Source organism: Pangasianodon hypophthalmus, chromosome 11, assembly GCF_027358585.1.
Source record: "Pangasianodon hypophthalmus isolate fPanHyp1 chromosome 11, fPanHyp1.pri, whole genome shotgun sequence".
NCBI lineage: Eukaryota > Metazoa > Chordata > Actinopteri > Siluriformes > Pangasiidae > Pangasianodon > Pangasianodon hypophthalmus.
The window spans coordinates 16,834,857-16,848,183 of record NC_069720.1 but is presented as its reverse complement, the minus strand read 5'-3'; the positions used below and the strand labels follow the sequence as shown (position 1 = coordinate 16,848,183).

Below are 13,327 nucleotides of genomic sequence, written 5' to 3'. Positions count from 1 at the left end.
AAAACATCAACTTGGTGATTAACCTCCCCCCACCCCCTTTTCAGACCTCTAAACCATTATTTAAAATGTTACACATTGTAGAGGTTTTAAATATCATTTACACTGTGTATAGCAGCTTAGAGGACAAACAGCATGTGTAGGGTCTTTTTTCCTTTTTTACACAAAAAAAAAAAAAAAAGATGAAATCCACAGAAACGCTAGCAGGCAGGCACCAAGATGTGGATATGACTAGTAAAGACATAAAAGTGCGATACATTTTTCAAAAACATTATTTTTAATGAGATAAACCAGTTCAAGTATTCTGGGGAAAAAAACAAATATATATATATTTATATATATAGACTGTATGTATTTTTAAAATGGGGCTTTTACACTGAGCTGTGCGTCCAGAATCATGTGCTGAGGTGTTGGGCCACCGTGGACGATGAGAGCCTAGACAGTTTATACACAACCATTTAATAATCCACAGATAGCTGCCTTTTGTTAAAAAGAGCCTTGTTAGAGCTGAAGCCGGTAGTAGACTGTTACAGTGAACTATCAGACAACTCGTTTGACAGATAGCATGACTGCTCATTTGATGGGCCTTTAATACTGTGCATTACCTGTAACTGTTGACTAGGTTTTTAGCCCCTCATGCACACAGTTAAGACTGACACTGAACAGAAGTGGTGCCTCAAGCAGTAGCTGGTGTAGGGCAGGGAAGAGAGAGAAGAGTGTCCATTGCCTCTGTGTTCTTGGTTTCTGTTCTGGGGATTTGGCTGTTCTGTTCAGAAGATCCTGGATTAAGAAGTCAAGAATGAAAGTCATTGATGAGCTTTCCTTTAGTGTAGATGACCTTACTTTTTTAGCTTTTGTGGTTCTTATCTATTTGATATCCATTCCTAATCAAGATGGCAGAGAAATTGATTTTTGTCATATATTGATTATAATATTAAAAAAGACCCTCAGACTGTAGGAATCTTGGGTCGAGTGTGATTTGTCCAACTGCCAGAGCTATGCAAACAATACATGATATGTATGGCAATTACTTAACATGGAACATGTTGTAAGCAATCATGGAGTCAGTCAGGCAGTGTGTCAGTAAATTAAGCATCTAAATTAAATCCAAAATATCTAAATTAAGCATTTGTTGTTTTTGTTTTCCTATCACTTGTTTTAATGGTTTAAACCCTAATATTAGATATCAAGCATCCCCCTATACAATTATCAAGCCACTACTAAAAAAAAAGGTGTTACTTGATGTCCAGCCCATTGTTACAAGTAGATACTGTCCTTAAGCTCAGCAAGAATATGCAGTTGAAGGTTTGCATTTACCGGATTGCTCACACAAAAGAACACAGTCGTCATCATCTTCATCCTCAGTGTCTGCCTGAAAGCCATCCGTTTCCATTGCTTCAGCCTAAACAGTACAGAGCAAGCTTCAGCTTAGAAGCTGTCCTCACATATTTGTGTTTTCACATATTAAATTTGAGCAGATATTTAATTTAAAATTGAGCAATTTTGGGTTATTGAATAGCACATTATAAATACCATTGCATTATTATTATTATTATTATTATTATTATTACCACCAACTACACAAAAATAACTATCCTTACATCATAATCTGTACTTACATAAAAGCACAACACTGCAATAAAAAAAAGGCTCTACCTGTTCAGGTTCACCACATCTCTTCATGTACTTTGTGATAGACTGGTTACTGCCACTTTTCCTCTTGTTGGAGGGAGTGGTGGAGGTGGAATGTGACGCAGTGGGAGAGGAGCCTTGTGACCCCAGAGTGGATTCGTCTCGGGCTGTGTGTGCACCAGGGGTGAGGTAGGTCCATTGACAGGGCACTGGTAAGGCCTCCTGACCAAAACGCGCCAGGACATCTGGGTGAACGTACCAGCAGCACCTTCTGTAGGTCGATCGCTTTTCATATACCGCATTTTCCTTTATGAGACGCTTGACTTGAATCCTGAGAGAATGTTATAAAGGAGCAATTTTAAAAACTAATAATAATTTGATGCAACTGAATGTCTTTAAAAAGAAAAAAAATCTAAAACATGACTAGCAAAACAAAACATCGTCCTTGTTTCCTAAACACGTGTATAATTAAGATGATTTCAAATCTTCCAACTTGCTGTACATCGTTAGCAGAAGAATCACTAGGCACTACTTTTAGGTAGAGTTTCTAAGATACACAGCAAGAATTGCACAGAGCATAGCCTAAAATGCTATATGACCTACACAAAATGAAAATAAAATAACAAAAGTGACAAGAGGACAACTATGCCAAAATTGTACAATCGAAAGGCCCATCCCTATTGTATACAGTATACAGAGTTCAACAGCAGCGCAGTGTAACTCACCTGGGGGGAATGTTGTCTGCAGAACTCTGTGGGCTGCCAGCTGGTGAGGACATTTGCTGGCGACAGAACTCCTGGAACTCTGTGATGATCACCTTACTGCTGTTCACATTGCCATGCAACAAGGGCAACAGCTGAGAGAGCCCTGAGATACAAGAACAGAAACACAAAATTCCATTAACAGCTAAAATATCAAAGAGTATTCAATTGATGCTCCCTCCATCACGATACAGTATACTCTATTCTTTAAAAAATCTACTATTTTGCCTCTAATTCTACAACAACCTTAAGGATTGAGGACAATACTGCATAGGAAAATATCTATGTAGTGTTGTTAAGCATAAATCAGTTATACTGAGTCTGTCTGGAAACCAAAAACAATTTCATAACACAAAAAAATAACCCTTGCTTTATAAAACTGCATTAGGCAGCAGGCAAACGCACTAATGCTTGTTTCTCAGTGCATGCTGCCATTTTGACTGTGATGTCAGGTAGGCAAATTCAGATAAAATGGACCTTGCCCAAGACTATAAATCTCAACTTCGGTAAAAGATTCATTAGATATTTTTAAAATGTAGGTAATTTTTTCCCAAACCCAAACTTCATGGAATGTAGAATTAATTGTATCATGATTGATGACTTTTTCAGTTTAACAGTTGCTCAAATTATTATTAGTTTTAACTGATACAGCTGTATTAAATTACAAGATGTCCTTTCATGTACACTTATTTGTTTGCATACTGTGGTGGCAATATTTATTTAGTCTCATTTTGTTAATATTAAGGCTTTCACAACATGCTAACTTTATCAATTTTAAAATCAATCGCATTAACGCAAAACCATTGCTAAAGTCTAGGTTAGTCAAGCAGACACAGACACTAGGACAACATGCTTTTAAAATCATGTTTTAAAATCATAGACTTTTTGTTACTGTACTCAGGTCATTAAGCACCTGTCCTGTTTACTGGGTTTGCGACCTTTGCAACCTTGATCTCGGCAAATTGAAATATCACAGAAGTACAACGTCTTTAACCTACCATTTAAAAACAAAATACACTGGTGTGAACACAGCTATGGTAAGGCAAGGAGCACACCAGACTACAGCTGCACCGAGGAGAGACTACTGCACATTGTTTAGCAACCAAAACTTCCTCAGTATGACCTCGCATTACAAACAGCTGTTTTGTTGCACTGTTTGAACATTAAACAGTTTTATCTGGGCCAAATATGAGAATCAAGTTGTGACCTTTGTTCTATATGGTTCTATCTGAGTCAAGACTAAATGGCAGATAGCACCATATAATAAGAAGAAGAGGAAGTGTCAAGTGAACATTATTAGCAATTATGACAGAGCCAACTGCAGAATAATAATCTAGTTATACATTATCTCCTACCATTGAACATACCTGTGTGAAACACTGTTGTGTTATTGCGCTGAAAATTTACAGTATTTATGTATGTAATTTATATCTGTAGGTTGGGATCTGTGATTAGTAATTAATAAAACCCCTAGAATTAAACAGCATTACAGTTTACGGTTTTTCATAAAATCTCAGTGTGATTAAATATGTGATTAATTGTGCAGAAATTGTACAATTTATCATGATTAAGAAAATTATTTTTGACAAAAATTAATTGATTAATTTTAATTTTAAATCTTGACAGCTCTAATTAATATACAATGTGAAATAAAGGCCATTTTCTGTTGTTTTAAACTGACAGAGTGCAGAACAAGTATTTATTAAACTAGTTATTAAACTGGCTGAATAAATATGATAGCTGATGTCATTAATAATCATTGCGATGATTAATTTAGCAATTCTCATGCAGCACTACCCAGAGAGGTAGGATGCACAGCTGAAATAAAAGAATTATAAAAACATTCAATTCAGAGCAAGAGCAAAAATCTGTTAAAGAGCTTTGATTCCAACTTCAACTGAAGCAGACACACTCAGTAAACTCACATTGGTCGTTTCTCTGTTGGCGCGAGGCGTTTTCTTCAGGTGTGTTGGGCTCCTCACTGTTCAGACGCTCTATCATGCAGACCGCGTAGGGCTGCAACATGTCTGATGGCGGATCCTCTCCCTCCCACACACAGCCCCTCACCACTGCCTCCAGCACATTCAGCTTCCTCTTCGCCATCAGCTCATCCCACTCCCGAGCCTTCAGCTTCTGACGCACCTTCTGCTTCTCAGGGTCACCTCCCTCCTACACACACACAAACCAGACAATATAGGATACTACTTTGGCAATGTTTTTTTTTCTATGCCAACAGGAACACATTTGAAAATATGACAAAACAGTTTTCAGTCCACAATGCTATTCTTTATATTTGAGGTTTTTTTTTATCCAAAATGACAGTAACGACAGAAAACACCTTTGCTTAGCATACACAGATTGCACCTGCAACATGAGCCAGGACGTTCATACTACTTCCACCAAGTGGTCTGATGTGCGCAACACCAATGATGGCTAATCCCAAATTTACACTGCCATGGAGTCTCACAGCTGCCACGGAGTCTCACAGCTGCCACGCAATCACCTATTTAATCCACAACGCACAGGTTCTGCATAGGCGCATGACAGCATGCTTCATTTTTGCGTTTTAAGTAGAAAGAGTGTGAATGGGGGAAAAATCCTGCATCTTCAAATACTCCATATTAGTATTAGATCACATTCCATCAACTTATGAAATGGGCAAATAAAGGTTTACCTTGCCCTCAAAATGAAAAGCAGGCCTACACAGAGAGAACAGAAACTACCCAACACAAATCTACAATCAATTAAAGCTTAAATGCAGGTGTACCTCATCTTCAAGTGCTCCTTCCCCATCTGAAAGATAACCATGGGGCACAAAGAAGCCATCGTCTTCATCATCATCATCACCTTCATCTTCATCATCCTGTCAAGGAAGCAGGAAAGTCATCCATCAATTCACCACTACATCAATCTATAAATGCTATTATGCTCAAAAAAAAACAAAACAAAACAAAACAAAAAAAAAAGTATGCCACATTTCAACAAATTGTAGTACGCATGTATATAGAAACCGAGTAGTATTTGAATACCCATTTTAGATGCTAGTAATTGATTAGTGAAATAACCATTTGAGTATTTTGTTATACCCTATAAACATGTGGCAATATTTTGATGTAAAGAGCAGGACTATCATGATGTGAAAGTTAGAGGCCTTAGAGATGTTGAATACTTAAGTCTTAAACTACAATGGACATAAATCAGGCAGCTTTACAGATTAAGGTCATTTTACATCACAAGCGACACTGCTCCACAATGCTTTTCCTTTTCCACAGAAGGCTGCTTTTGCATGGAGCATTCTACCCTTTTCATTCACTGAGTTAGTAAATATAATGGGCAAATATCTGTACTGCATTGGCAGTGGAATCACAAAGTTTGTTAATCAAATGAGATTTTCATTCCTAGAGTTTTTATTTTGTCCAACACCAGAGCAGGCATTTCTACAGTAGGGCTACAGGCTAAAATACTGAGCTGGCACTGAGTACGGTTGACTTTCAGTAATTCTGTTCATTATTTCTCTATATTACATCTGTCATATAGACACAGCTCCCTGTCAAGTCTTTTAGACATGTAAATATTAAAACAGGCATCCCTAGTTCATACCCTTGGCTACGTTCACATGCACATCAATATTGGGATATTATTCTGATATATGATAATTGGAATTTGGCAATATTCAAACTGGATTTGTTTTAATCGGAAATTTGTTGTATGTTAACACCTTATTCAGAAAATCCACAGAAAGGAGATGCACATGCTCAGTCCACAAGGAATTGTGGGTGCTAACAGATGCTTAGCTGTTGGCTAGGTATTTAGAAATGGCAACTCAGGCATACTTACAACAAAAATGTACTCAGAAATATTCTGATACCTGTACGCATATAAACATCCTATTCGGAATATGGCTGCAACCCGAATATAGACCTTAAATGGAATTTGATGTGCATTTCATTGGCTCTGTACTCGTACTCTGCACAATGACAGTGAAGTTTAATCTAATGTTCATTGTTAAGAATAGATTAATTAATTTGGCAATACAAAGGGAAGTCTCTACACTAGTAAAGCCACCCGCCTACTGCTGAAGCATTATAATTACAAAACTGAACACGTTTGCTACCTGAATTTACATTATCATGGCTTTGTAATCTTCTAACATACGATAAGAATGCAAACAAAAACACAAATATAATTACAAATCAAATACAAAAAACAGCATCCCTCACCCCTTCACTGTGTGACAGGGACTCTCCTGGCTCCTCCTCTTCCCATTCCTCATCACTGTCCACCTCATAATCAAGCAATTCCTAACACAATTTTAAGTACAAACAACTTCAGTTTACTCTCTATAACAAAATGTACATTACAGTAAAGTCCCAGTATATGTCCATTTTGGGTAATGACTATTAGGAAACATAATCCAGAGGTTTTCACCTTGTCCAGCTTGAAAGGGCAGCGAGGTGATATGTGGCTACTTTTTTTGCTCCAAGTGCCCCAGTAGGCAGGACGGTAGTTTTCACGAAACTGAAGAAGCTTCATACGTCCATAACGTTTGTGGTCAGGAACACCTTCAGGTTTTGGGCCATCATCAACCACTACACAGTCCCTGTTCAGAAAGCAGAATAAAGTTTTCAAACACCTCAGGAAAATGATAACCTCAAATACCAAAACTGAGGATTTGCATAGGTGCTACTCAATAGCTAACTAGCTAGACAGAAGTGAATAGTAATTGGGAAGTTGCAAGATTCAAAAACACAGACTGAAAACAAAAACTTAACACCTATTTTCAGTTAAAATCTTATTTTTGCTGTATCAAGAATATATTGTATCTATACACCTACACCTCTACCAACCAACTTTGCTCCCTTGGCTGCCAGCCACAGACGGCTGCGGCACCCTCGGGATTAGAATTTGTGATCTAGAGGATGATAGGGCGAACGCTTTTATTTTGTGCCACTCAGGAGGTCATTCTTCCAAACACCACATAATTCCAAATGTGTCTGTGGACTGACCTCGGTGTGTCTGTGTGTTTGGGTTTGGTTGGTCCTGACTTGCGGGGTTTATGGGTTAACCAGTCCTTTAGGCAGTTGAGAGTGCCATCTGGGTCTGTCAGGTATCGATCTAGCTCCTCTAGAACTGCCTCTTCACACTGCACTCGGGTAAGTGGGGCCAAAGACATATGTTCTTTGATTTCAAATGGCGCAAACTTTCCACAGACAGATGCCAGAGTCTGAAACACAAGAACATTTAAGAGTAACTGAAAACATTTGCATTTTTCATAGTATAAAACCATGTGAATGGGGGGAAACCACAATATACAGGTCCATAAATTGAAGTTTTGTATCTTACTTTTGGTGCTAACTGAGGCTTGGGTTTCTGTAGGAATCGAGTGATCTCAGCCTTTTCTGCTTTGATTCTCTGAAAAGAGGTTAAAGAAAGACTGAACTACTGAACTGCAACTTCTGAGTAAAGAATTAAACCCATTACGCTGACGACAATAGATGTTGAGGCTTGAATACAGCTAAAGTAACAGATTGTGAAAAAAAAAAAATCACCTCTTTCTCTTCCTTCAACCGTTTTTCCTCTTCTTTCTTTCTCTTCTCTTCAAGTTTAGCCCTAAAGAAAATAAATCACCCCAATAGGTAACCGAAATGTATCCAATTTAATGTAAAAATCAATAAAATAAGACTACAGACAATACTAGACTCACTCAATCTTCACTTTACGCTGCTCTTCCTTTGCCTGCTGTCTCTCTGCCTTCTCTTTGTCGTGCTTTTCCCTTTTCTCTCGCCGTTCCCTTTCCTCCTTCTCTTTCTTCTCTTGTTTCTCTTTCTTCATCTCCTCCTTCTGTCTCCGTGCTTCCTCTCTTTTCTTCTCTTTGGCAGCTCTGGCCTCCTGTTTCTGCCGCTCTTTCTCCTCTCGTTGTCGCTGCTTCTCTTCCAGTTCTTGAGCATTCTGTGGGATGCATAGTAAAACAGCAGAAAGATAACTGAACTGCTTTGTTTCACATAGTCCTGGTTTACAAATATACCTTAAAACATCAATACCAGAAAATTCAGCCTGGATCCACCAAGACAAAGTTTTACCTTAAGAGAGCGTCTTTTTAATTGTTTCTGCTCAGTGTTCATCCTTGACACCTATGGGGGAATAAAAAAAAAAACACTTTTAAATGCATTTAACCACAGACTCCATTCAGGGTACTGAACTACCAACAGAGCTGGATTGATGTTTCAGGAACAACATATGCAAAACTGTCTAGAAATAAAATTATTTATGTTTAATTTGGATGCAGGAGACATGTGCATGGCTGCACTCTTTTTTTGTTTTTTTTTTAATCTCAAGTCACAATAAAATTTTGTGACCAAAAAAAGCATTTTCTGTGTTTATACTTACAACATAATGCTGTTGGCCTGGCATTTTTAAAGTAATCCAATAATATAGTTAATATAAAGTTCCTGAAGCACATGTGAAATGCTACTGGACGGAATTATTTTTACAGTTTTGTCATTGACAATATCCCTCTGTGTTAAGTGCCCTATTCAGAGATGCCCATAACAAGCTAGCAACACACCGAGTTCTTATCTGTAATTAATGGACTTAACTATCAATCAGTAACGTATGTACAATCCATTTGTGACATTTGAGAATAGACATTACAAAAAAGAAAATGGTAGCGAAAAAATGCTAGGTCCCATGCCATGTCAAACTATTTAAAAGTGAAAAAAAATATATATATAGACTATATACTAAAAAATACTTGCAATATTAATTAATAAATTTAAATCTCCATAAATTATTTAGCTGTATGCTTTTCTGCTTATCTGGACTTGTAATGGCTGTGTTTTGGTGTTGTCCATCCTTTGTCTACTTACTGATGCCGGAGTGGTTGGTGTGCTCTTGCTGGGCTCTGGTGAACTCTCGACCAGTGACACAGAGCTGGTAGACAGCAGAGATTCATTCTCCTGACCCTCTTCAGTCTCTTGTTGCTGCTTCTGACTCTGCTCCGTCTCGGTTTCAGACTCGAGAGTGCTGTCCAACTGGGGGAAAGCAACACTGTCCTCTGCTTCATCGGTTTCCATAGTTTCTTCTGACGAAAGTGGAACAGCAGAGGCCGCTTCTGGCTCTTTTGTCTCTGTGACATTTTGGGTATTTTTTGCAGCTTCGTCTGTAGAAGGGCACAATGCATCCACAGGAGCAGAAGGCTGTGACTTGACATCAGTGGAGTTTGAGTCCTCTGTTAGGTCAATAACAACAGCAGAAGCAGAACTAACTGGAGGACACTTGGTCCGCCTCATAAAACCATCAAGAGGCCCGCGGCCATTTATCAGAGCGGGTCTTGGTTGCAGGGGTGCAGAGGTAGCATCAGCTTCATTCTCCCCATCAGAAGCACTGGGTTCAGGGGTAGGAGGAGCAGAACATGCTGTTCTGGTTCTTTTGCTCTGCCCGGTTTTCTTGGGCACTGGGTTAAGTCGTTTGAAGGGAAGACGTGCTGAAAGACAGCAGAATACGTTGAAATGAGAAAACAATTTTAAATGAATGTTGTTACAGATTTTTCACTTCTGAATGGCCAACCTGTGCTATAGGGTTATCATCATCTTAAACCTAGATTTCTATTCATTTAAGGAATCATTTTTTTAATCCACCTCAGCTGCAAGATTAAAAAGTTCTTCAAATGTAAAGTGAAAGAAACAAGTTTTACTGTTGTGACTGTGAGCAACTAGTCATTATTTAGTAGATAAGACTGGAAATTCATCATGGTGTACAATTACAATTAATCCCAATTAAAAGTTTAAACCAGAGGCTAGAATTACTTTTAATCGTTAATTTGTCGTAATGTTTAAAAGTAACAACTCAAATTAAAACAATCCAACTTTTAAAACTTATTTAATTGTGTACAACAATATTCTGGCTATTTATTGGAGCCATAGAGCTTTGTATAGACCTTTTATAGAGCTTTGTAGTCTTGATATTTCCACCAGCAGAACACAAACTCTAAATTCACATTATCTGCAGGTTGACTTGGTTTTGAGTTACTGAGGTTTGGATTAAACTCATTAAATTTAAATGATTTCCCCTAGTGCAACAATATAAGTTAATAAATTATGCCACCCTCCCGCGCTCTGCTTTTAATTGCTCATGGTGTTGAACCCTGTACTGAGTATCTACTGCCTTGTTTTTGATCAATCACTGTCATAAGTAGTAATTTAACCCCCTAACTGAGAGGTAATCGAGATGTTAGTTACCTTGAACGAGCTTCTTGTTGGCAGTGTTGGTTTTGTCCACGCAATCCATACCTGTGTCATGCAAAGAAAAGCCATTTTAGTATTGCTTCAAACCACCACAAACGATTAGGTTCATTATGTCAAAAGTAGATAAGTCACAAACTGAACAAAAGATTCGTGCATAATTATAAGCACTAAGTTTATAAACGTATACGTTTTAGCAACAGGCCTTTTTTTTTTTTTTAATCTGTCCTGAGCCACAGTTTGAGCCGACTCACAAGGAAGACTATTTTAGGGCTTCATCTTAGCTTTAGCTAGTTTTTTAAGAAGTGCCATTCAGCAAATAAGTTTCCCCCGTACTGTTTACTAAACAACACAATACATGTACTGAACTGCATTTAACATCTCCACACTACGACGAGAGAAAGAGCTGAAGCTAACGTGAATAAAATGTTTGCTTGTGCTCTCCCGCCATTCAGTGGAGCCGAGCCGGGCGGTCTGAGCTCGGGCCTGCGGTCTCACCAGCGCCGCGTACAAAAGCAAAACAAGACAAAACCAGCGGCAGCTAACAGCAGCGGCTCACCAGTACACTCCCAAATACTGTTACACAACTGCTAGTCCGAAAGACGAGCCGCCGTGTGGCTGTTAATCTACTAAACTAGCTAAAAGCTACAAGTTTAAGAAGAGCAAAAGTGCTGGTTCAAACCAAACAGAGCTAAAGCTACTAAAGAAAGCTAGCTCTGTGTCTCGACTAGCAATTCGGCGAGCTAGCTAAATGTCAGCTCAGTTAACTAGCCTAGCTTTCATCACAACGCATCAAAATCATAGAAATAAGACACAAACAGATGGACATGTCAGTAAATATCTCCCACTCGGACCTCTCCGGGGCGTGCAGGCTAAAGGCCCGGCCGCAGAAGGGTCTCCGTCCGCGAGCATCTCCACCACCATTCGGTTACCGAGTAAAGTTCACGAGAAAGAAGGAAACTTTCCGTGGAAATGAAAAGAGAGCAGTGAAGCTATTCACGTCCTGAGAACCTCCGAAACCTTCATGGGCTCTGCGCTTGTAAAGGGAGAACAAAACTGTCGAGTGTCGTTACGGCGTGGTTTTTATTATTATTTTTTTTAATAACAATAACTTCTTTTTGTTCTTGGACTGACTTTTATCCGTGACTAGCTCCCCGCCGGCCGCTGCTCATCCCCGCTGAACTCCCTCGCGCTCAAGTCAGAATTGGCGGGAGCTCATCCGCGAGCCTCCGTCGCCGCCGCTGATTGGCTGCCGTCAGCGGAAACGGAAGTCTAGCGCTTTTCGGGATTTCCTACAGGAGTTTAACCACTCCTTCATCCCAACACTCATGTTTTTGAATTTTCACATTTTCTAAGCTTTCTTTCCATAATAAAACAAAATTCCCCAATATATGATACCTGTCTGAAATCCTGCAGGTGTTGAAGATCTTCATGTGAAGAACCAAAATGTTTACACCATATTATAAATTATTCTGACTTTTTATCAAAACTGATGAAAACTATTTTAATGACAGGTTTATTCATTAGGAACACCTACACACACTGGTTTAGGCTTTTATTTTCATCCTCAATGACACTTTTAAAAACCTGTTTATTTGTAGCTTATTCATGGCATCAGTAAATCAAATTTCAGTAACAGGACTTCTCCAGATTCATTACATATGAAAATTATGGCATGTGTAATATTCTATAATTTATTTCTTACAGCAATAACAACAATAGCAGGGTTTAAAAATCTTTTTAAGACTGTCCCAATTAATCTGAACCATGCTGTCTCAAATGACCAATTTGGGACATCTTAAAAATTATTAAATTATAAACATATGTAAATTATTTTAATTGACTTTATCATTATTTTGTTACAGTAGTACATCTTATGCATATGCACCATAAATATGTGTAATATACTAGTCATAACAAGTTTAGAACCTTATAAAACTCTATCCAAAGCGTGTGTCATTCTTTCTACCCCAACTTTTCGGGATCAACCTCCTGTCTGATGCTGACCACAACCATTTATATGAAATCACATGAATTACATTATGTAATATTTATCAGGCAGTTCCAGGTAGTTTTGTAAAATAAGTTTTGACTTTCACCTTCACTGTCTATATTACCTTTCCACTTTCCATCATCACAATATTATATTACTGGCACATGTTTTTAAAAAGAATAAAATAAGTACAATAAGAAAACAATATACAGACATTTATGTGCAATATAGTAAGTGGAAGGGCAATATGAGTATTGCACTGTGTACTGACTAACTAACATCTGAAAATAGATATCTTGGATCATCTTGACAGTTAAAAGGAGCAAGAAACTGAAATCCTTGTTCATGGGTTATTGTCACTAAAGAGCTCTACAGAAATGTCTGAATTTTTAGGTTAATTGAAGGACAACTGAAGAGCCAGCCGGTGACATGGTGGTGCAGCAGGATGTGATGGTACCTTCCAGTTCAACCCCAAGTTTGGGTTACTGTCTGCATGGAGCTTGTGTGCATAGTCTAACCATGTCATCATGAGTTTTCTCCAGGTTATCTGGTTTCCTCACACCTCAAAACATTCTGCTAGGGAGATTGGTGACTCTAAATTACCCCCAGTGTGAAAGAGAGAGAGAGAGAGAGAGTGTGTATGTGTGTGTGTGTGTGTGCATGGTGCCCTGTAATGGACTGGCGTCCCATGCAAGCTGTCCCCC

General features: G+C 38.5%; 1 protein-coding gene across 2 annotated transcripts; it reads right to left on the bottom strand.

The window, feature by feature from the left end:
• Positions 1–255: 255 nt before the first annotated feature.
• chaf1a (chromatin assembly factor 1, subunit A (p150)) lies at positions 256–11,901 on the bottom strand. 2 transcript variants are annotated; one of them, XM_053238125.1, is made up of 16 exons: positions 11,765–11,901; positions 10,628–10,678; positions 9,257–9,873; positions 8,471–8,521; positions 8,095–8,339; positions 7,940–8,000; positions 7,734–7,802; positions 7,397–7,614; positions 6,819–6,990; positions 6,611–6,691; positions 5,158–5,253; positions 4,316–4,559; positions 2,355–2,496; positions 1,654–1,960; positions 1,315–1,399; positions 256–777 (listed from the first exon to the last, which is right to left on the bottom strand). In XM_053238125.1, exons 2-16 carry the CDS (start codon positions 10,674–10,676, stop codon positions 674–676), a joined length of 2,541 nt encoding a protein of 846 aa, XP_053094100.1. In that variant the 5' UTR covers positions 10,677–10,678; positions 11,765–11,901; the 3' UTR covers positions 256–673. The 2 variants fall into 2 exon arrangements, with proteins under 2 accessions (XP_053094100.1, XP_026769854.3); XM_026914053.3 differs by having other exon boundaries at positions 11,485–11,895.
• Between the last annotated feature and the right edge of the window lie 1,426 nt (positions 11,902–13,327).